This window comes from Helianthus annuus, chromosome 12 (assembly GCF_002127325.2).
Source record: "Helianthus annuus cultivar XRQ/B chromosome 12, HanXRQr2.0-SUNRISE, whole genome shotgun sequence".
Classification (NCBI taxonomy): Eukaryota; Viridiplantae; Streptophyta; class Magnoliopsida; order Asterales; family Asteraceae; genus Helianthus; species Helianthus annuus.
In genome coordinates this window covers 105,655,328-105,679,790 of record NC_035444.2, presented here as the reverse complement: position 1 = coordinate 105,679,790, position 24,463 = coordinate 105,655,328, and the positions used below count along the sequence as shown (strand labels likewise).

General features: G+C 38.9%; 2 protein-coding genes across 2 annotated transcripts; one reads left to right on the top strand and one right to left on the bottom strand.

Annotated features, from left to right (window-relative positions):
• The first annotated feature begins 1,371 nt into the window (after window positions 1–1,371).
• LOC110894440 (acylamino-acid-releasing enzyme) lies at window positions 1,372–11,101 on the top strand. Its single transcript, XM_022141669.2, has 16 exons — window positions 1,372–1,628; window positions 2,426–2,610; window positions 2,703–3,012; window positions 3,087–3,320; window positions 3,404–3,685; window positions 3,783–3,918; window positions 4,948–5,102; window positions 5,197–5,279; window positions 6,787–6,908; window positions 7,017–7,095; window positions 7,231–7,405; window positions 7,497–7,680; window positions 7,758–7,955; window positions 8,047–8,115; window positions 9,990–10,066; window positions 10,734–11,101. The coding sequence occupies exons 1-16, from the start codon at window positions 1,504–1,506 to the stop codon at window positions 10,795–10,797; spliced, it is 2,478 nt and encodes an 825-aa protein (XP_021997361.1). The 5' UTR covers window positions 1,372–1,503; the 3' UTR covers window positions 10,798–11,101.
• Window positions 11,102–12,725: 1,624 nt separating this feature from the next.
• On the bottom strand, window positions 12,726–14,322 carry LOC110894441 (CBL-interacting serine/threonine-protein kinase 7). Its single transcript, XM_022141670.2, has one exon. It carries the CDS (start codon window positions 14,145–14,147, stop codon window positions 12,840–12,842), a length of 1,308 nt encoding a protein of 435 aa, XP_021997362.1. The 5' UTR covers window positions 14,148–14,322; the 3' UTR covers window positions 12,726–12,839.
• Between the last annotated feature and the right edge of the window lie 10,141 nt (window positions 14,323–24,463).

The window sequence follows — 24,463 nt, the reverse complement described above, 5'->3', positions numbered from 1 at the left end:
AAGGTTGATGTGTGATGGGAAGCTTCATTGAAACGACAATGTTGGAACAATGATACTGGAACGATAACATGTAAACATAATCAACAAACATTCGAACAAAGAAGTGTAATCGGAGATTAGCGGCTGAATCACGAGAAAGATGCATCTGAGAGAGAGAGGTACGCTCACAGATGTGAGCGGGAGAGATTTGAATGTGGAGCCAGATTATTAACCCTTATTTATAGGATTAGAATATATTGTTTGAATTTTGAATGTGGAGCCAGAATTTTGAATCTCAACAGATGTTTATTAGGAACTGTTGTTTGATTATAAAATTATAAAATGTTGAGGGCAAATGTTTAAACAAAAGTTTAAATGTTGAGGATTTATATGGGCATACCTTTCCTCAGCAGAGGTTTGGAATATGAATGTGGGCCAACTTTGAATTTTAAAGCTTTTAATATTAGGTTTTATAATGTAATAATGACATAAGAAAAACATTGTTGGACATGCTCTCTAGCTGACACATCAGCTTTCCTTATGTCACTTGGATTTCTCCTTTTATAGAAACTATAGATAATAATAGATAATAGACATGGATCTTTTATGACTTTCGAAACTCTAAGGTAGTGTTTGGTATGCAGGAATGGGAGGTGGAATGGAATGGATGATTACGAGGGAATGAAGGAAAGGGTGTTCGGTTGGTCAATGGAATGGAATCACCCATTCCAAAATGCATCTCATTCCCTCAAAATCATTCCTTCCACCCCCCATGTTTTTTTTCCATTCCATCCCCTCTTGCACCATTCATCAACAACACCATAACCCACCACCTTCGCCACAACCCACCACCACCCACCACCGACGCCATCGCCGCCACCCGCCACCACCTCACCTCGACAGCCACCGTCGCCGCCGCCACCCACTCGCCACCGTTATCACCCACAGCTGCGACCAACCGCTAACGACACTCACCGCCGCCGCCGCCCACCATCGTCGACGCCACCCCCACCACCACCACCACCGCCACCACCAACCGCCGCCGCCGCCACCAACCGCCACCTCTGCTGCCACCCATCACCAACGACCACCTTGCCACCACCACCACTCGTCGTCGTCGCCGCACCGCCGCTCGCCGCCACCACCACCACCCATCGCCGCCGCCGACACCCACCACCGCCACCTATAACCACCCACAATCACTACCACCGACCACCACAACCACCACCACTCGCCGCTAATTTTATTACTCGGTTTTACTTATCTACCGAACAATACATAATAATAACTCATTTCATTCACACATGGTAACCAAACAAGACTTGGAATGGTAATGATCCATTGCATTCTCTCGTCCATTTCATTACCTCATTCATTCCACTACCGCATACCAAAGAGACCCTAATAGTGAGCCTTGAACTGATCTTAAAAAATGTGAATGAAATGGGATAAAACATGGTAGCAACATTACAAACACAATGGGCTAATTGTAAATCGAATATTATTTGTATGAGATGAGATGAGATGCTGCTATTGCGATATTTAACAAACACTTCGCTTTCAACGTATCCTGCATTCCACCCTCAACTTGTATTGTCTTTCCCCAAACCCCCTCCTCGATCATCATCTCCACATCGTTCTCTACTAAGGTACGTAATCTCTACCACTAGAATTGATAATTGATCTTCCAGTTGAGATAAGATCATTTTGTGGATAGATTTAAGTAACTAGTGGTTAATTATACTGATTATAGTGATGTTTGTAAGATGCTAATCGTCGTCTGATTTTGATAATAATCATCTCAAAAAAACCCAAAAAAATGCGTTTTTCTTGCGCTTTGTGGAAAAAGCGCCTCAGGTGCCCTGAGGCGCTGAGACCTGCGCCTTAGTGCGCCTCACGCTTAGCACGCTTTTTAAAACCTAGGGCCTCTCTAGAGGTTGCCAGTTCGAAACCGAGCCAAATCGGGTTTTACCGCAGAGGGCCTTCGGGCAGGCGGTTTTTCCCGGAACTGGTGGCTTGGTGGCTCGGGTATGCATCCAACTCTGACCGCAATGGAGGAGGGGATGCATTTGCTCGATTGAGGGCATCCCAGGATGCTTATCCGGTGATTTAGTTGGCCGTTCAGAAAAAAAAAAAAAAAAAAAGAAGTTGTGATTAATTAGGCACGCCTATTTGAAACCCTGAAAGACATTTTATTATAAATCAGTCTTACCTGTTTTTTCGTTGTTTGTTACCGAGCTAAGGGTTAAGTGACCTAATGGTTAGCTATGTAAGTGGTGATTAGGCCGACCTAAGCGAAAAAAAATACAATACATGTTCGTTTAATATAGGAATAAAATTTTTGAGTGGAATAAAATTTTTAAGTAGAAAACATATGATGCTGATATAATTACTATTAGGTAAAAATATGTTTATTATAAGTTTTATATTTATATTTTGTGAACAGATTTTCTAGCAAACGCCTCCGGGTCTGCTCAGGAATGGATGGCTCAGGAGTCAGTGCCGTGAAGGAAGTTGCAGCCAGCGTAGAAGTCAACATGGAAGAAGAATACGTTTCTCTATCTAAATTGTACAAAGAATTCACAAGCATGTCTACCATTGACAAAGCGTGGACCTTCAAGTCATCCAGCGGTACACACCCTCTATTTTCATAGCTTCTTTTTTATAAGCTGTTTGTTTTATTTTTGTGTTATAAAGGATGGTTCTTTAACCTGTGCCTGCAGGTCAGGGGTCTCGCACTATGTTTTCAATTACCCAACCGAATCTTTTAGCGAACAAGAGGAAGAAACTAATGTTGTCAAGTGTCATCTCTGAAAATTCAAATGGTGGTGTGGATGCTGAATGGGCACCGTTTCCAATTGACGTTACAGGTGCATCTCTGATGGTTCCCTCCCCATCAGGCTCAAAGCTTCTTGTCGTTAGAAATCCCGAAAATGATTCACCGACTGTCTTTGAAATATGGGGCCCGTTTCAGTTAGAGAAGGAGATTCGTGTTCCTCAGTCCAAACATGGTTCTGTGTATGCAGACGGATGGTAAGTGTTCCAAAGTAGATTGTGTTTGGATGTGTGTTATTAAAATGATTATGATATATCTTGGGTTGGAACAGGTTTCAGGGAATCTCATGGAACTCCGATGAAAGTGCAATTGCATATGTTGCAGAGGAACCAAGTGTGCAAAAACCGTCATTTAGCGATACAGCCGGTTACAAAAAAGACGCTGGTCCCAATTCAACCGACAAGGATTTAAGTAGTTGGAAAGGTCAAGGGGACTGGGAGGAGGATTGGGGTGAAGCGTATTCCGGAAAGAGGCAGCCCGCTCTCTTTGTCATCAATATCAACAGGTCTGGACAGTTACCAAGGTTTATCGACATATTGTAAAAAGAAATTAACAACTCTCGATATGATTTTTGTTTTGTTATTTTAGTGGAGATGTTCGTGCGGTACAAGGGATTGGGAGGTCACTGAGTGTTGGACAAGTTGTATGGGCTCCAACAACAAAAGGGTCACATGAATATCTGATTTTTGTCGGGTGGCCTTCAGACGTTAGGAAGTTTGGGATGATATATTGCTATAATAGGCCTTGTGCGATATATGCTGTAAAGTCTCCGTCGTTCGAATCGGAAATCAAAGACAATGCTGTAAACGATGATGCATCCGTGATAAATCTGACTCAAGGCACGAGTAGTGCTTTCTACCCACGATTCACGTGAGTATGCAAAGAGTAATCAACTTTTTTGAACCATTGTATTTCGCTCTTTCAAAAACGCTAAATGGGAATCGATAACTGTGTTTTTGGTTTTCAGTCCAGATGGAAAGTTTCTTGTGTTTTTTTCTGCGAAAACTTGTATAGACACTGGGGCACATTGTGCTACACAATCTATTCATAAAACTGTGTGGAACAATGAAGGAGAACCAAGCCCTGCCAAGATTGTCGATGTGGTGAGTTGATATTTGATCGTAATTTCAACTGTTTTTATATCTATAGGTGTTGTAAAACGGAAGGGAAAGATAATACTGGTAGGATTACAGTCAAAATGGTTTAGGCCAAAAAAGAGAAATTTAGCAATGTGAAAATGGGTTCGATTAACCCACCAGCACTTTTCTTTTTCTTCTAGTTTCATAAATATTTGACTTTAGTTGTAACTAGCGGCTATATAGCGTGCTATGTAGCAATGCGTCCATATGGCGCTATAGGGTTTATAGCGACAAATAGCGACCTTTTCTGTAAAAAAATTAGATAAATACAAATAGTGATGCCCGTTAGGTTTTTTTTTTTTTTTTTTTTTTTGTTTCACGATTGAAAAAAGATGTGTATTCAGTAGATGAAATATACATGTAAAAATATCGTATTTAGATGAAATATACATGTAAAAATAGCGTATTTTGATAAAATATGCATGTAAAAGATTTCTTAAAGCCAATGATCTCTAGATCAAGTGGTGGAAGGCTTGCATTTCTCTTGAGAGATGCAAGTTCAACTCCCACTTGGTGCAGAGTGAGGCATTGGTGGGCAATGATAGGAGACCTAGGGAAACCTGGGTTCGATCCTTGAGCCAAACGGGTTTTACCGGTAATTTCACCGTCGTGCCTACGGGCGGGTGGATTACCGGGTTTTCCCCGGAATTGGTGGTGGACTCGGGTTACTCTCGGAGTACTCCGTTTGGTCCAGTGGGTGCCCCGAGAGTGCTCGGGATTGATTCTGTTGGCCGTTCAAAAAAAAAAGAAAATCTTAAATTTTTTACTATATCAAAATAGTGGACGCTATTTCGTCGCTATCGCTACGTAGCATATAGGTAGCTTGTCGCCATCGTCCACTATTCGCTATTGACAACTATGTATTTGACATGTTATATTAAAACTGGAAGAACAGAATGGTATATTGATCTCTAAAAATAGGCTTTGAAGCATTTCTACGAAATTGTTTTTGACATCTTCTAATTAGAACTGACAGACCATGGGTTTGTTTAGGTTCCTGTTGTGATGTGTCCGGACGAGGATGGTTGCTTCCCAGGGATCTACTGTTTTAATATGCTTAGTAAACCATGGCTTTCAGATGGATCTACAATGATCTTATCTTCCGTTTGGGGCAGCGCTGAAGTAATACTTTCTGTGAATGTGCAAAGGTAATATATAATATATATATATATATATATCATCTCATTGCTCATTAACAATGCTACAGCTTCTCTATTGACGGCTTGACTCCTCTATTTGCAGTGGGAAAGTAACAAGAATCACTCCCAGCAATTCAAATCATTCGTGGAGTTTACTTACACTTAATGGCGATAACATCCTTGTTGGTACTGGATTTAACCTAATCTGTTCTATTGAGAAAGTTATGGTACACAAATAGAGGCGAAAGTTTTGACCCATTTACCTAACATGGGTTGACTTGAGTTATTTTTCTTCTCTGACAAGTCAAATGGGTAAAAAACATGATCTAAAAGGGATGCAGGTTGGAATATAAACGAATGCTTACAACCTCCTAAACCGTTAAATAAATAACTTTTTTTTTCTATGACATAGTTTCTATAATCATATTGAATACATCTATATCTATATCTATTATCTATATATCTATATATCTATATCTATTATCTATATCTATATCTATACTATATAATAAAGAAAACCATGGGGGACACGTGTCAACCATTGAAACCATCTATTTTTTTTTGTTTTCCCGCCTCTCTCACGTACTTAATTACATAGTTGTTAATAGCGAATAGCGACAAATAGCGACAAAGGACCTATATGCTAAATAGCGAATAGCGAGAAATAGCGACCGCTATTTTATATATAGCGATACACTAGAAAAAGAATTTTGAAAATTTTTATATGTATATTATATCAAAATACCTTGGTATATATGCTATTTTACATGTATATTTAACAAAAACCTATAAATCCAACTATTTTATAGCTATATCTAATTGCTATTTACATCAAAAAAAAATTAACTGTTGCTATTCACGCTATTGGTCGCTATGACCCAAATAGCGACACTTGGTCGCTTCGCTACATAGCGCGCTATAGCGGTCGCTATAGTCGCTATTGACAACTATGCTTAATTATGGATATTTATTTTTTGATTAAAGATATTATTATATCATTAACCAAATGAATTTAATATGAAATTAGCTGTTAAGTTTTAAAATAAACTCATATTTTTACTTAAAAGTTTCACCAAGTTCAAAATTATGTTGGTTAAAATATTTAAAAAAGAAAAAAATAATGATATTGTTTTTTATGGGTGTTTCCAAAAAAAAATCAAATATTTTATGTGGTTGGATGGTAGGAATGGTAAAAATGCAATATGTTAAATAATAAAAAATAGGTGGTATTAAAAATCAAAGTTAATACCCAGCTGAAAGAAATAATGTTCAAAAATTAACTTAACAAAATTAATAGTTGTCACGTGAATGTTCATTTTTTTAAATATATATCTTGACGACTGTATATGTTAACAAATTACATTATATTTTAGCCTATTAGTATAATACACCGTGCAATTCATATGGCTTTTTAAACATTACATTTTTATTAGTAATTATGTAACATTACATTCATCAACCCGTGTAATACAGCGGATTGTAACCTAGTTATCTTATATGTAAAGTTGTGTAAGAAAAATGACTAGATAGTGTTGCAAGTCAACCCAACTTGTTTTACTTGCGTAGTTAACCATTCAGAAGTTGCCAAACAGCCCCTTAGTCTGCCTCTATTGCGACCTTCTGCCTGATGATTCATAAGTAAATAGAAAACTTCACTAAACAAATGTTTTTGGTTTCATATTCCAATTCGAAGTATGTAGCAGCCTTGTAGATGTCCCTCAGATCAAATATGGTAGTATAACAAAGGAGGAATCTAAAGATGACATCTGGCGCTGGCTGGACGTTTCAAGCCCCACGTCTGAATCTCACGAGAAAGTATGTTCATCTTATTTTCTATCTCTACTTCTTTTGGAGACGGTTAATCAGGCGTGCTTTTCTTCATTAATAGTTTCTAAAAAAGTACTTTAATATGATCTAAATCAGGTTAAATCTTTACTTTCATCTCTTCAATTTGACATTTTGAAGATACCCGTCAAGAATGTCTCCGAGAACCTCAAAAAAGGTAACCTGGTAGATAAATCTATTTCACATAATTCTAGATTTTAAATCTCAGCTCGATTTGAAATTCGAGCTCGAGCCGGTCAAGGTGTTAGGTGTTGTATATCTTTACATCTTTGTTCGATTTGCGTCTAATTAGGAGCCTGCAAACCTATCGAAGCAATATATGTATCATCAAAGTCGAAGCGTGAGGATTGTGATCCAATGATTGTAATACTTCATGGAGGCCCTCATTCTGTTTCATTGTCAAGCTTTTCAAAAACCTCAGGGTTTCTTGCCTCAATTGGATACAGCTTGTTAATCGTGAATTACAGGCAAGTCTGCTGCTTCATTTTATGCCGTTTTTTTTTTATTTCTTAAATTTTTTCGTTTTATCTAGAAACATAAATAGCAATGTTTTTGCAGAGGTTCAATCGGATATGGTGAGGAGGCATTGCAATCACTTCTGGGCAAAGTTGGATCACAGGATGTAAATGATGTCCTCACAGCCGTTGATCATGCTGTTGACAAGGGGCTTGCAAACCCTTCAAAAATAACCGTGCTTGGTGGGTCCCATGGTGGTTTCTTAACTACACACTTGATTGGCCAGGTATATGATACAACTTGGTTTTTCTGTATTATGTATTATACACCATGAATGAGTAGTGATTATATGTGTTTGCGCAGGCGCCAGATAAGTTTGCTGCCGCTGCTGCGAGGAACCCCGTTTGTAATCTTGCTTTGATGGTCGGTACATCAGATATACCCGATTGGTGCTTTGTGGAAGCATTTGGAAGCCTGGGGGTTTCTAGCTATACCGAAGCCCCTTCACCCGAACATATCTCTTTGTTTCATGAAAAATCCCCTATTGCACATATCTCAAAGGTAAACATTTTCCTCATTAATTAATCTATTATAATTTGTTAATTACTTTGATATGCATTTGTTCTCTTTTGACTTGTTATTTGATCTCCAGGTGAAAACTCCTACGCTTTTCCTCTTAGGTGCTAAAGATCTCCGAGTCCCGGTTTCAAACGGATTGCAGGTAATGACTATTGCCTTTTGTAGTTCTTGAATGCTCTTCATTTACATAATTTCTCCTTCAGTTATTTAATTATAATTTTGTGGGTTATATTCCAATTGTTCTCTCTTAAGTGAGCGATTCTGGTTCATGCTATGGGTCTTATGAAGGTTAAAGGGTGAATTAGATTGTGTCTAAAAGCATACAACAAAGGGTAGATGCACGGTACCCCCAACCGCGGAAGGGATCCCCCTTCCCAAGCTAGCGACCCGACAACGCCTGCCAACCCGAGGGGCTGAAACATGTTTCGAACCCGTGACCTCGAGTGTCCTCGGGTCGGTGGCCACTGGGCTGACACTCAATGGTTAAATAGATTAGAGGACGCAACCCGAATGAGCCTTAATAGATTCTAACCCAAATTCTCAGATATCATATGTGTTAAATATAGTGATTTATATTGTAGTTTTAGAGCATACTGATACATGCTTCAATCTTGGTCAACCCACGATCACCATGAACACCCACGAAGCCATGTAACTCATTTAGATATTACTGTGAAGTTGTTTTAATTTCCAAGTAGTGGCATTGTGGTTGGTTAATTTAATCTCTTTATGTTATTCGTATGTAAGGCTATTTAAGCCATTAGTTTCTTTGAGTTGATTATGAATGAAAATTATGAAAGTCTAATATTCTCTCTAAATTGCTACTCTTGCTTCTTGCTAATTTCTTTTGAGTTTGATCCACTCAACGGATTATCTATCAACCGATTGGTACATATCACATACTTGGGTAGAGATATTGAAATTCCATCTTTTCATTGTGCAACTTAAATGCGTAGGAAGCATCCTAGTGATCCAATATCCTTAAGTCTAGAAATGTATTATAAATAATCTTTTAGTTGTTGGATACGAATGATATAATAATCTTTTAGTTGTTGGATACCAATGATATGAGTCCTAGTGATTACCATATCTACATAGGTTATCTGGTATGTGCTAAATGACCTTGAATGCTTATGCATGCGTGTATCTATAGAAGAATGAAAGATCTTTCTCATTACGCGACATCTTGAAATTATTGAATCTACCGAACCAAGCCCCAGGAGAGTCCCTAAGGCCATAAAGCGACTTGCGTAGTTGATGTTCAAAACATGGATTATTAGGTTCAAGAGTGAACACTAGTGTAGCTTGCGAACTGAGTGAACTATACGAATGTGTAGATCAATGGCCAGGATTTGATGTTGAAATACACTAGTGTATTTTACGATTTGATGATGAGATCCTGGCCATACACGCGTGTAGATCAATGGCCAGGATTTGTTCACTCAGTTCGCAAATACACTAGTGTTCACTCTAGAACCCCACCCTATAATATACTTCACAAAAATGTTACTGGTCAAAAGTAATATACTACACAAAATGACCTAATATTCGAGCCAAATTCAATTAATGTGTTTCTTTGAGCACAATTTCCAATTATATCATCTTTAATGACCAATTTAACTTTGATTGTCCAAAAACAACTATTAACATTCATTTGGTCATATTCAAACACTTAGAAGTCGATTTGAGTTTCATTTGCTCATCTTCGGTTCACCAGAATGAGTTTGATCCTTGTTAAGTTTGAAACACTTATAGTGGCATAGTTCATCATTCAAAATCATTGCCAGCCAAATTGGTCAATGAGCTCACCTAATTGTCATTTTGGGTCTGTTTTGGGCCTATTATGTAGAGACGGGCCTAAACCCTAATATATTCTAACAGATCTAAGGAGATAGCCCACAAATTTGAACGTTGAGGTCCTTTTGAAAATATAATTATTAATTAATGAATAGAAACTAGAAAATTCAACCTTTCTTCAGCTGATACTAATCTGAAACTTTTTTTGTTTATACACAGTTTGCGCGGGCATTGAAGGAAAAGGGAGTTGTGACAAAAGTGATTGTTTTCCCCGAAGATATACATCCTATTAACAGGTCATTTCCAATATATCAACCCTTGCATGCATTATTGATTTGTAGCATACACTTCAAGAGCGGATAGGGCATAACTTACAAATCATCATACTCAGTAAATCCCACCAATAGCAACGCTAAGGTAGGGTCTGAGGAGGGTAAGATGTAGACAGCCTTACCTCTACCCCGTAGGAATAGAGAGGCTGCTTCTATTGAGACCCTCGGCTCGATAGTAGTTTTGCATCAAGCCTTGGACATAAGGCACATAAGTCATAACACTCAGCAATTGAGACAACTGCCGATTAGTGCATCTACCCCCTTGTCTTTCAGCTATCAACGCCACCACATGATGCATGATTAACCATCCCCCTTTTTAACGTTATTTGCCCCCCGAGCGCCCACACATATATACATTATATGCGCATACCTCAAGCGGGGCGTAGGCATAACTTACAAATATGTTCTCTATTTTCTGTTTGAAATTGACTCTCAAAAGTCAAATACTTTAGTTTCGTTTTCAAAACCAACCAAAACTACAAACTTGTTTCATTTTGCGTTGGTAGTTAATCGCTGTTAGTAACTTTAATGTTGTTGACATGATAATATGCACACATTATATGTCTGATGTAAATGATACTGGGTATCAGTTATATATGATATGTTTATATGTGATTGATTCGTGTTGCAGACCACAATCAGATTTCGAGAGCTTTGTCAACATAGGAGTTTGGTTCAAGAAGTATTGCAAGTAATGCTGATATCTGGACCGACGGTTGGGCTTTTTATGGATTTAAGCTTTGTTTTTTACAAACATCATGTCTTGGAAATTTTTAACCAAATATTTGTAAGACTGAGTTCAAGCGTCCGTTTTGACATCTCTTATGAACAAAGATTGATGCCGGGCCGATGCAGTTATTGATTTAGATATGATGAAATAGAAACAGATGGAACCTGTGAGGTGTTGAGGTGTCTTTACTCTTTAGTGAAGAGATGTAAGATTACCATTTTCTGGATCTATTTTTTGTTTAACAGACAAAAAAAAAAAAAAAAAAAAAAGCCCAAATCTGGATTTAAAATTGTTGGTGTTTTTATCATTTATTATGATTTTATAGATTGGAAACTATATTCATCTTACAACTTTTAGATTATTTAGTCACATTCCAATCATTTGAAAAGAGAGAAAAAAACCTTGGTTGGCTGATGATTGAAAAGGTTGTTAGATAGGGTTTTTTTAAGTAATTATTGGGAGAATAACAAGCTTGCACACCATAATTTGTTTTGAGGTATTAGTTGTAGTTTACCTAAACTCAAATCAGTTGATTATCATCATTTGTAGCCAACTCATTTACAAACGCAAACTGACATGTGGTCAGATAGCAAAATTCATTTTTGATTCTATGTTTGTATATCATCATCGGTTAAAAGATAGGGTGGTTGCTATATACGTTTTCGAACCCTCGGTCAGAAATCTCAAGCTTCACCACTGCATGTGGCAAGACATTCCTTATTGCTTTAGAAATCACATTATATTGTGACATGTTCGTACAAGTATGATAAGCATTCGATACGAAACTAGTCTCTTGTTCTCTCTTTAGATTAAAAATTCTCCTTAAAAGTACGTTAAACATCAAAGGGTTTGTTTAGTTCACATAACTTTTACGAAAGAATCTGAAATATGAGCAACTAGGATTGATTTAGTGAATTTTAAGATGTTTGATTGGGAAATAAATTTACTTTAAATAAAAATTGTATGGTGTTTAGTTGCTAGATTTTAGAAAAAAAAAATTCAATGTAAATAAATGTTAGATAACATATTACACTTGAAAAACCCCTTTCCCAACATTCACCTTCATCGACTATTGCTCGATTCTTTCATTTTGTTGGTCGCTATCTTCAACTCCATTTACATCTCCTTTGATTGTTTGTTAGAAGCTTACTTCATAAGGTTACCATCTTCGCTCAACACTATGTTTGAATCCATTAAAACCGTCGCTGTTCAAATCATGGGTTGCTTTCTCTTTCTAACCATAGATTGGTTTCCAATTTTTGTGTTCGTCTTGGTTGGTTTCAGTTGGTCTGTCTTTGTCCACGTTTCTTAAATCGCGGGTTTCTAATATCGTCTCAAATCAATAGTATATTGGGTTCATTTTTGGTATGTTTTGACTTCATGTCAAATTTTGAACTCATCAATCAAAACTTGACAACCATATCAACTTCTTTTTTGTGTTCGATTTCCAAACTTTTGATGATGAAGATAACTGACCAGTGGGGTTGGTTGGTGGCCGGCCATCGGCGAAAGGCAAAACCTTTAAAAACACCTAGGTTTGAAGATTTTGTTTTCAAGTCCTAAAAACGCTACTATTAGAAAAATAAAAAAGAAATGCTAATTCTTTTTATTTTTTATTATTATTGTTGATGAAATACGGTAAGATATTTTATTATTCTAACTACCACGTCCAACCAACCAAATAGAGTCTCTCATTAAAACTTTCCCAACTGATTGCAATTTCGTTGAATTTTCACTAACCTAACCAGACACACATTCTCAAGCCGTAATGGACTTTTAAAATAATTTGATCACAGACACCAAAGACGAAATTAGTTTCTCACTCCATTATTTAAAATAATTTTTTTTCCTTCTTTCCGTTTACAAAATAACACATATGCTACTAACTATATATTTTAGAGTTTCAATTTCAATTTGTGTATAAATTAAACCAAAAAAGAAAACAAATAATAATAATAATAATAAAACTGAAAATATTTACAACTTTCAGTAACAATCAATGAGTAATCAGCAATGCCATGACACTACAACATCTTGAAACCCAAGTTTCATCTCCTCCCAATCCACGTCATTCAACCCATCGCCACCGCCCACCACCGTCATCTCCACCAGCAACAACTCCACCGCCACCTCCAACACCTTGGCCAACACCACCACTCTCCCCTTCACCAACCCTACCACCTCCCTATTCCAATTCTCCTTATCCTTCATCCTCTTTGACCGGAACCCTAACCTATCCCCCACCTCCACCACCCGCTTTTCAATCTCCGCCACCGTCGCTCTCGTCGTAAACCGCCTCTCCTTCTTAACAATCTTCTCCTCAAAAATACCTGACAGGTCCAGTCCTGAAGACATTGATATCAAATCAAACGCGTTCATACTCGTTTTCCGCTTAATCGATTCCAAATCGTTTTCAACTGCTTCCGTCTGATGCTGTTGTTCTTCTTCTACTGTAGGATCTGGTTGTTTGAGTGATTTTTTGAACCACGGAAGGTTCATCAACGTCTCGATGCTCATTCTCGTGTTAGGATTCGGATCTAGAAGCTTCTGAATGATGATTCTCGGTTGTTTAGGTATCCAATCGGGAAACGTCAACTCTCGTTGATGAATTTTCCGGTACATATTCGCTAGATTACTATCGTCAAACGGAAGATAACCTGCTAGAAACATGAAAAGTATAATTCCACATGAATACGCGTCCGCCTTTGCTCCGTCGTATCCTTTCCGGCGAACAATTTCCGGTGCGGTATACGCCGGAGTTCCACACGCAGTGTGGAGTAAACCGTCCTTATGACTCTCCGGTAACGCTGATAAACCGAAATCTGAGATCTTCAAATTACCGTTTTCATCTAACAAAAGGTTTTGCGGCTTCAGATCTCGGTGTGCGACGCCGTTTTCATGACAGAAATGTAACGTCGACACGATCTGTTGAAAAAACCGTCGTGCGGTGGATTCCTTCATCCGTCCACGGCGGGCGAGCTGCGTGAAAAGCTCACCACCGGCGGCGAGCTCCATAACGAGATAGATCTTCGTTTTTGTTGCCAAAACTTCGTGTAGTTTGAGTATGTTTGGATGATTTAACCGCCGCATCGCTGCGACCTCACGAACGAGGCGTGGCTCCATCGTCGGATCTGCTATTGACGGTTTCTCGATTACTTTTACGGCCACGGATGAGTCGTCGATGAGCGAACGGCCATGGTAGACTTTGGCGAAACTACCGCGACCTAACAGGCGAGTGAGCTGGTACTTGTTTAGTATGATTGTGCCACCGTCGCTGGCGGTTCTGTTAATGGATGGCGTACGCGTTGTTGCCATCGCCGGAACGAACTAACGGCCGGCGAGAAATGAGTGTATGTGTATATATATATAGAGAGAGAGAGAGAAAAGGGAGTTGTTGGTGAGAGGTGAAGTTGTATATGTTTGTAACTTTATATAGAAAAGGAGAGAAATGAACCCAGTTGGGTGTTCGCTGTCTTCACTCGCATTTTTAGCCTCGAAGAGCGTTCGCTTTGATATTTTCAGGTCTTCAGTCACTATTTTACAACTTTACCCTTCTTGTTGCTTCGCTTTAATATAACACCTATAACTTACACATGGCCATGGTTTGCTTTAGTATTTTAGACTATGAGGTCCACAGGAGCCCGAGGATGGCACTTCACGTTATTTGCCACGTCAATACCTAAGAAGAATACTCATTTAAGAATGGACCAAAGGTGTGATTCAACATATTTTTTAAACATTAAATAACTTATAAAATAAAATCATGACATTTTTTTTTTTTGAACGGCAAATTTGGATCACTGACGGACTACTGGAGTATCATCGTGCCACCAGCAGAATCACCCGATCATATCCATCTCCACTAGGCAATAATGCCTATACACCAATTCAGGAGGAAACCCAATAAATCTGGGAAAAACCCCCTTTGTGGGAATCGAACCCATGACCTAATGGTCATAAGCCTTATCCCACCACCAAGATACCACTAGGCTATAATGCCATGGGTAAAATCATGACATATTAAAAGAAAATATTACCTCACTTAAAAAAACATTACATAACTTAAAATAAAAAAAAAAACCCTTAACTTAAAAAAATACTAGATTGCGAAAAATAAAAATTTTATAAGAATTCCATTTTTTGGCGATTTTTTCTTTCATTTTACACAAAACGTGACGGTTTTCTTCCGGATACATGTTGATATCGGTTGTCATTATCTTCCATTCCTGTAGTTCTACCGCCTCTTGCTTCAACCAAACCCGTTCGTCTACTTCATGTTGCTTCGCTTGTACCTTTTGGGCTGTGACCTCGGTGTATGCTTTGAACTAGGCCATCAAGTCGTCCATTCTCGAACTGCCCCTGATGAGGCTTATTATTTTTTTTTTTTTCCTTTTTTGTAGTCGCTGCCCTTTTGGCTTTGTCCCTTCCAGGGGGACTTACCTCCTATCGAACTAAGTTCTCTTCGTCGTCAAATTCCGGCTCGTCTTTTTTTCTTATCTGGCATCGTGCGTCCGAGCCCCCACACTATAACTTCCAGTCTCCGAGGTTTTCGTCCGTTTAGCGCTTACAACCTCGTTTGGAACCGGTGCCCACTTCTTAATGTTTCGCATAATCTGTCACACCCTCAAAATCCATATCATTCAAACATGATTTGCTATAATATACATTATTATTATCGAAACAGTTGTATGCCATCAATCATTTAAACATTCACAACAAGCAAAACACCTATAATGCAACTCATTCATTTAACAGCCAAAATGTAACCAACTAACCGGAGATTGTGTGGTGAAAGAGTGTGCAAGAATAGTTGATGAGCCGAGCTTCAAAGCCTACGTTTTCCAGCCGGTTTCTCCAAGAAGAGTGTGGGGGGTTTAGTGAGATTTAGAGTTTTTAGTGAGAGAAAGTGGATGAGGTGGTAGAGAGGTGAGGGGAATGTTTCTAGGGATTTGTGTGAATGATGATGGTTGCCAAATAGGGGAAAGTCGGCTAATAGCATGGGTTTTTGATATGCGCAAAATGCAACATATAAATTATATCAAATATGGCATAAAACTAACCCTTTTTAGTACTAATGTTGGAAAAACTGTGTTTTTGTCTTCCTTTTGTATTTTCAGGATTAAATGAGCTCAAATTAACAAAAGAAGCAAAAAGACAGCAAAATCTAACATAAATACAAGAAAAGGAACAAAAGTGGAATGCCCGACCCCTCAACAGCATCTTCCCAAGCAAAACCAAGGACACAGAAGACTGAACACGCCCCGTGCTCAGCGAGCACGGGGCCGTGCCCAAGAAGCAGCAGAAAAGACAAACCTTTAGAAGCTTCTATTGCCCACCACGGGGCCGCGCCCAGCGGACACGGGGGCGTGGTCAGACTCCTGCAGGCGCATTTATTGTAATTGCGAATAACAATTAATGAGGAGAGAGACAAGGATGGACACGGGGCCATGCCCGAGCTTCTGTTCAGCCTATAAATAGGAGTGCTTGGAGACATTTCAATTCATCCCTTGGCACACCACCTCTCTCACACTTCACCCACCACCCACCATCGCCATAACACCATCATCCACCACCATCATCCATTGTCCATCATATAGTGTGTGAGTCGTCTCGGGATCCAAGATTGATCGTAAGAGTTCTTGACAATCAAAGGCCATGTTTGCCTAAGTCTCTTACATCACTTGGTGAAGACAAGTGTTTAGTGTAATACTTTTTATTTTTAATCTTTTGCACTTTTTAATTGGTTTTGTATTAATGACTTTAATTACTAGTTTTTTATATTGAAGGTGATTCTTCCTTATCGTTTGTCCGTGGTGTCTTGGCATTATTTTACTGTCTATATAAAATAAAAGATTTTCACCATTCATATCTCCACGGTCTATATGGAGGTATGTTGGCTACCTGGTCGGGGGTTAAGGGAACGGTTTGGTAAGAGTCTTGCCGTTGTTCAGCGTTTAGAGATCCTGCAAGGGACCTGGGTCAAATTTAGTAGGACCTCCTTCAATACCCAAAGGTATTGGATGGCGGGGGTCCAAACTCTTTGATCCCCTCATAAGTTAACTACTATTAAAACTTTAACCCAGCTATTTAGGACTGTATCCCTCTGACTTAGACTACTTAGCTGAGGGTAACGTCGCCTTCAAAAGAGGGGCCTACCACATTATGCATTAATAACTTAATTAATTATCTTTCAATAATCCGACCCTTTAGGATTGTATCCTTGCTGACTCAAACTACTGGGTTGAGGGTAACGTCGCCTTCAAAAGAGGGGCCTACTACTATAACTAAGATAATCTCTTAAACAAGTGCAAAAGTGCGAAAATAATCAAAAGTTACACTAACACATGAGTCGGATCCAAGTGATTCATCTTGTCTATCTATTTTTATTTTTATTTTCAGCATTTTAGTTAGTTTTATTTTCTTAGTTTAAAAATCTTTTTCTAACATTTTGGTTTGATGAGACGTTGAGGATAAACCGGTACTAAAAGCTCTTGTGTCCTTGGACGACCTCGGTATCTTACCAACACTATACTACGTCCACGATGGGTGCACTTGCCCATATGTGTGTTTAGTGTTAGTAAATATCGTGTTTTATAAATTTAAAACTTGGCTAAAAGTGTAAAAAGGGCTTAAAATATACATCTAAAATATATAACACCTTGCACACATCAAGTTTTTGGCGCCGTTGCCGGGGACACAAGGATTTTAAGAAACTTAGGAATCAACGGTCTAATCATTTTTTTTATTTTCTTTTTAATTTTTAGGATCCCCTCTTAATTTTTCAGCTTCTGTAGAGCTCAGCATGGGCCGTGCCTGGTCGGACACGGGCTGTGCCCAGCATTGGTACTGGCAGTTTTTATTTTCCAAGTTACAGAAGGCTGAGCACGGGGCCGTGTCGGTGCAACACGGGGCCGTGTCCAACTTTCCAGTAACAGGGATCCGGAAAATAATCACTGTAACTCTGACCACGGGCCGTGTTCACTGAGAACGGGGCCGTGGTGAACTTTCTGACCAGCATTCTTTTTTTGTTTTTGTGACAGGACTTGGAACCAGACGCCACCTCTACGTAGTGTATGAGCTCCAGTTCTAATAAAGACATAAAAGAACCCCTAGAAGAACCCGAACGCTTTCTCAGAAAAAGACTAAAAGCTAAAAACCAAGAGAAGGTTTCGGGGGACCCACTTCCAATGGCGGACCAGCGTACCCTCATGGATTACCTACGACCCACCGTAGGTAACCTTGGCGCCACTATCAATGCACCGAATGTCGAAGCCAATAACTTCGAACTTCAGCCACATTTGATACAGATGCTTCAAAACTCTGAAACCTTTCATGGGCTTGCGGACGAGGATCCCCATCTACATATTACTAATTTCTTAGAAATATGTGATAACCTTTCGGATCAATGGAGCATCAAATGACGCCATTCGCCTTCGAATGTTTCCATTTTCACTAAAAGACCGAGCAAAAGCTTGGCTTAACACCCTCCCAGTTGGTTCGGTAAACACCTAGGATGAACTAGCCCAAAAATTTCTATATAAGTATTTCCCTCCCGCTAAAACGGCTAAATTAATGACTGAAATTAATACATACTCGCAAGACGAGGGGGAATCCTTATATGAAACTTGGGAAAGATTCAAGGAGCTATTACGAAAGTGTCGTCATCACGGTCTTGCAGTGTGGCAACAAGTATCCACTTTCTTTAATGGGTTGTTGCCACATACTAGACAAATACTTGACTCTAGCTCCGGGGGACTTTTAGGTAATCGCCGCCCGCAAGAAATATATAATCAGATTGAGGAAATTTCTCAAACCAATTTTCAATGGCACACTCCCCGAGGCAATAAATCTATTGCCCCGGGCGCCTATAAGGTTGATGAAAGCACTTCTTTACAAGCCTAAATCGAGGCCCTTTCTTCAAAAATTAAAAAGCTAGAAATGACAAAACAGTCTCGGTTATGGCTTGTGAAGGGTGTGGTGGGCCACATGAAAATTGGAGTTGTATGAAAGAAACAGATGATCAAACAGAGTCGGTAAACTACATTGATAATAGACCTAGGCCGTCGGGTCCCCCAACGGGCACCTACAACCAAGGATGGCGTAACCACCCTAACCTTGGTTGGAGAGAACCCGACAATAGTAGTAACCAACAAAACCTCAATCAATGAATAAACTTTCAACAACCAAGGAATGAGTCACAAATTTTTTCTCAACAACAAGGTGGACGAGAGAGGCTTGAAGATACTATATCCTGCCTCATCTCCGACACTGAAAAGAAAAACTCGGATATGTTTCTACAATTAGAATCAAATTTTAGAAATCAACAAGCTAGTATACAAAACATCGAAAACAAATAAATCAACTAGCCCAAAATTTCTCCGAGAGACCACAAGGCGCGTTACCAAGTAATACCGAAACAAACCCAAAGGCACAAGTTCATCTCATAACACTACGGAACCGTACCGTGGGTCCTGCGGAAGGCCCGCCGCCTACTGAGGAGACCGCAACACCGCCCCAACAAGAGAAGGGTTCTCCTCCCTCACCAGAGCCTACCAAGGCTCCTCGGGTTCCGTACCCCTGTAGGTTAATCCGCTAGAAGACCAATGAGCAATTCACAAAATTCGAAAGTCTACTAAAACAATTGCATGTCAACATTCCTTTCATTGACGTCCTAACCCAAATGCCTAAATATTCAAAATTCATGAGGGACTTTCTCACTCATAAAAGGAAAACTGAATCATTGCAATTAGTTAACTTAGGCGAAGAATGCTCCGCCCTCGTGCTCAATAAACTTCCCCAAAAGAAGATTGATCCCGGAAGCTTCACAATTCCTTGCTCAATTGGGGACTCCCCCATTCGAAATGCGCTAGCCGACCTTGGTGCTAGCATCAACCTCATGCCAGCATCAATGTTCAAAAGACTCGGCTTAGGCAAGACGAGTCCTACAAAGATGAGTATACAGCTTGCTGATCGATCCGTCAAATTCCCGCAAGGTGTCGCTGAAAATCTGCTAGTCAAAGTTGATAATTTCGTCTACCCGGCCGACTTTGTCATCCTTGATATGGAAGAAGACACCGAAGTCCCCCTCATACTAGGGAGACCATTTCTAGCCACCGCACAAGCAGTTGTAGACATGAATGACGGAACGCTCACTTTAAAATATGGTGATGAGGAAGTGAAGTTCGGGGTTGGGAAGAGAATAGAGGACGATGACCCGGTCAATTACATGAAGGTTATTGATTCGAGTTTGGATGATGCTCTCCGACGGTGAAACATGGGATGCAAAACATCCCGCTCGGAAAACATATAACCTCACCTTGGGTCTAGCCAAGGACCCTTATAAACGTGGCGCACCACGGAGGCATTCCGCGGAACTATCCTTAGTTTAGTTTAATCTTTTAGTTTAATTTTAATTTGCAGAAATAAAACACACTCTGGATGGTGAAGGATAACAAGGGAAACGAGAAACATAGCCCCATGCACTAAAATAGAGCAATCTGACAACAATCTCCCATTACGGTAGGCTCAGCACGGGCCGTGTCCACCCGACACGGCCCCGTGCTGCACAATCTGCAGCAAATCGCCCAGTTCAGGTAACTAGACACGGGGCCGTGTTCACTGAACACGCCCCCGTGCCCAGGCTTCTATTTCTTTTCTTAAATTTTGTCACTGGCACCTAAACACGGGGCCGTGCCCGGTCCCCACGGGGCTGTGTCCAGACTGCCAGTAACATAAAATTATGCTTTTAACACCATTTTACACATTCAATCAACCTAAAAACTTATTTTTGGGACACATTGAGGACAATGTGTAATTTAAGTGTGTGTGTGGGGGGGGGGGGGATGCTAAAACCTTGAATTTTGCAAGTCCTAATAACAAGCCTTACACAAAACTCTATTGGAACCGCTAATCATTTTTTTTACTTGTCTAAGTTTAAGTTGGGAATTCAAGTCTTAATAAGGTTATATTTTTACAAATTTACAACCGATAGCGTCGTGATAAAAAGAACCAACATAAGAAAATTATGAAAAGGCATGACAAACTTAGTTAAAATACGATTATATATACTTGATCACATAAAAAAACCCTTTTCCCACAAAAGTGAGTTTTGAGCCTTTAACGAGCATACAAATATATATATCTTTACACTAAATGCTCATTTTTCGTTTCTTGTGTGAATAGCCGCTTGGTTCATACGACTCTAGAACTTGCCACAACAATACATTCCCGGTCCTTACCAACTTAAACCTGAGTAAGTAAATGATGGAGGCATTAGGACTAACCCTTTTCCATTATACACCATTATTATTTTTTTTTATCACCTACCCAAAATCCCCCTAGTTAACCCCTTGAGCCTAAACCTTTTCATTTCTTAACCCAAAACAACCCTTTTTACCCACCTAAACCTTCTTATTTTATTTTTTAGTAACAACGTTCAGTTCTCTTATGACTTCCTTATATATATATATATATATATATATATATATATATATATATATATATATATATATAGGAAGGGCTATATAGAAAACCCTATATATATAGAAAACCCTAGAAAACCCAACCTCCCGACATTTTTTTTTTGAAAAAAATAACACATGTAATATACATGTTTTTAAGAGTTTTGGGCCAAAAAAATCAAAAAAGCACCGAAGGAATGATTTAAAAAAAAATCAGCAAGTTTCTGTCTTTTGTGCCTAACACATGTTAGGTAACCGGACATTGCTGAAATTTGTTTATTTTTTTTAAAAACATCCCTTCGGCGCTTTTTTTTGTTTTTTTTTGGCCCAAAACACTTTAAAACATGTATATTACATGTGTTATTTTTAAAAAAAAAAATGTCGGGAGGTTGGGTAAAAATGGGGGGAGATTTGAGTTTCCAGAGTTTCCTAAAATTTTGAGGGTTTTTTGTCTAGCATTACCCTATATATATATATATATATATATATATATATATATATATATATATATATATATTCCGATGAAGCTAAAAAAACAAAGTTTATCAAATATCTTTGTTTGAACAACCCATCGAAATAAAATAAAAATAGGAAAAATAAAAAGTCTTTCAAACCAACGTTTGTTACGCCTTTCGCCCTTTTTACTAACCACTAACCCAACCACCCACCTTTAGCCCAAGCCAAAAAAACCCATAAAGTCCTCTTGATATTTACAAAGGCATATAGTTAAAAAGGAGGAGGATTGATTGCTTGGCAAGCTTATGGTAGAAGTAAGTTTCATGCCGCTCTCGAGTGATTCACTAAAAATACACCTTCGGCCGAGTGTTGAGTGATCTCCCGTGAGGTATGTGAACTTGTATATATATGAGATTTAAAAAAAAGGTATGTTATGCCCAAATAAGTAATTTATCTTAAAGAATGTTCTTAATAAATCATGCCGAATAGGATTGTAAATAAATAAAAATAAAACCCCAATAAAGAATCTTGGAAATCCCGACACTCTATGACAAGCCCAAAAACCTTCTCTTCTACCCATTCCATTTGGGAGTGAATAAAGCCACATTATAAAGAGTTTTGCTTGAGGACAAGCAAAGATTCAAGTGTGGGGGTATTTGATATGCGCAAAATGCAACATATAAATTATATCAAATATGGCATAAAACTAACCCTTTTTTAGTACAAATGTTGGAAAAAGTGTGTTTTTGTCTTCCTTTTGTATTTTCAGGATTAAATGAGCTCAAATTAACAAAAGAAGCAAAAAGACAGCAAAATCTAACATAAATACAAGAAAAGGAACAAAACTGGAATGCCCGACCCCTCAACAGCATCTTCCCAAGCAAAACCAAGGACACAGAAGACTGAACACGCCCCGTGCTCAGCGAGCACGGGGCCGTGCCCAAGAAGCAGCAGAAAAGACAAACCTTTAGAAGCTTCTATTGCCCACCATGGGGCCGTGCCCAGCGGACACGGGGGCATGGTCAGACTCCTGCAGGCGCATTTATTGTAATTGCGAATTACAATTAATGAGGAGAGAGACAAGGATGGACACGGGGCCGTGCCCAGCGGGCACGGGGCCGTGCCCGAGCTTCTGTTCAGCCTATAAATAGGAGTGCTTGGAGACATTTCAACTCATCCCTTGGCACACCACCTCTCTCACACTTCACCCACCACCCACCACCACCATAACACCATCATCCACCACCATCATCCATTGTCCATCATAGAGTGTGTGAGTCGTCTCGGGATCCAAGATTGATCGTAAGAGTTCTTGACAATCAAAGGCCATGTTTGCCTAAGTCTCTTACATCACTTGGTGAAGACAAGTGTTTAGTGTAATACTTTTTATTTTTAATCTTTTGCACTTTTTAATTGGTTTTGTATTATTGACTTTAATTACTAGTTTCTTATGTTGAAGGTGATTCTTCCTTATCGTTTGTTCGTGGTGTCTTGGCATTATTTTACTGTCTATATAAAATAAAAGATTTTCACCATTCATATATCCACGGTCTATATGGAGGTATGTTGGCTACCTGGTTGGGGGTTAAGGGAACGGTTTGGTAAGAGTCTTGCCGTTGTTCAGCGTTTAGAGATCCTGCAAGGGACCTGGGTCAAATTTAGTAGGACCTCCTTCAATACCCAAAGGTATTGGATGGCGGGGGTCCAAACTCTTTGATCCCATCATAAGTTAACTACTATTAAAACTTTAACCCAGCTATTTAGGAATGTATCCCTGCTGACTCCGTGACAACTCGAATTTCCAAGATTCCTATTTCGCATTTATTGCACGATCATTTATTGTTTAGTTGTTTATTTGCACAATTAGTTGCTATGGAATTGTATACGTTTTGATGCAATGAATAGTATTGTGTGTTTGTGCATGGTTGTTTGTTAATTATGAAAGACTTGTCGAATGCATAAACTTGGTGGTGAAACTGTGAAATTGCTTGAGATGGTGTACTTGTGTAAAATATGATACTTAGGGAGGTATAGAGTAATTAGTGAAATCCTAGAGATACTTAACCCTAATCCCTTTTCACTAATCATTTACACAAAACAAAACACGTACTTTGGTTCTCTGATCCTCTGGCAATCATCATCATCTTAATCCTAGGCACAAGCTACTCAACACTCTTGATTTCACATTTCCTCTAGAATCAATACAAGGTAATTGATTATTGATTGCTTGATTATTATCAATTCTTGAATCTTGTAATACTTAAAAACCCTAGTTCTTCATATGCTATTCTTTGTTTAATTGATTCTGATTTATTGTGAAATGATGATTGACTAGTTGTATAATAGATTGCCTGATGATTGGATACATGATGTGCTAAAATCGTTGAGTTTGATTGAGATTACTGCACTGTGAATATGTGTGATTTAGGGTTTCTAGATCGTAGAAACTAAGAACGTAACTGTTGAATGTAGGTACGTAACTGTTACAATCACACTTGAACAGAACATTCATATGACTTTTTGATTGTCTGAGTTTTTGGTTGACACTTAGTCCGAGCTTATGTGACTTGTATGATCCGAATTTTAGAATAACACAAAGGTCCGATCTTTAAACTATAAGATGTGATCCGAGTTTTGATTATATTACATAGTGTCCGAGTATTATATGATGTTGTGTGAGTCCGAGTTTCATGTATGGATTGCTTAGGTCCGAAT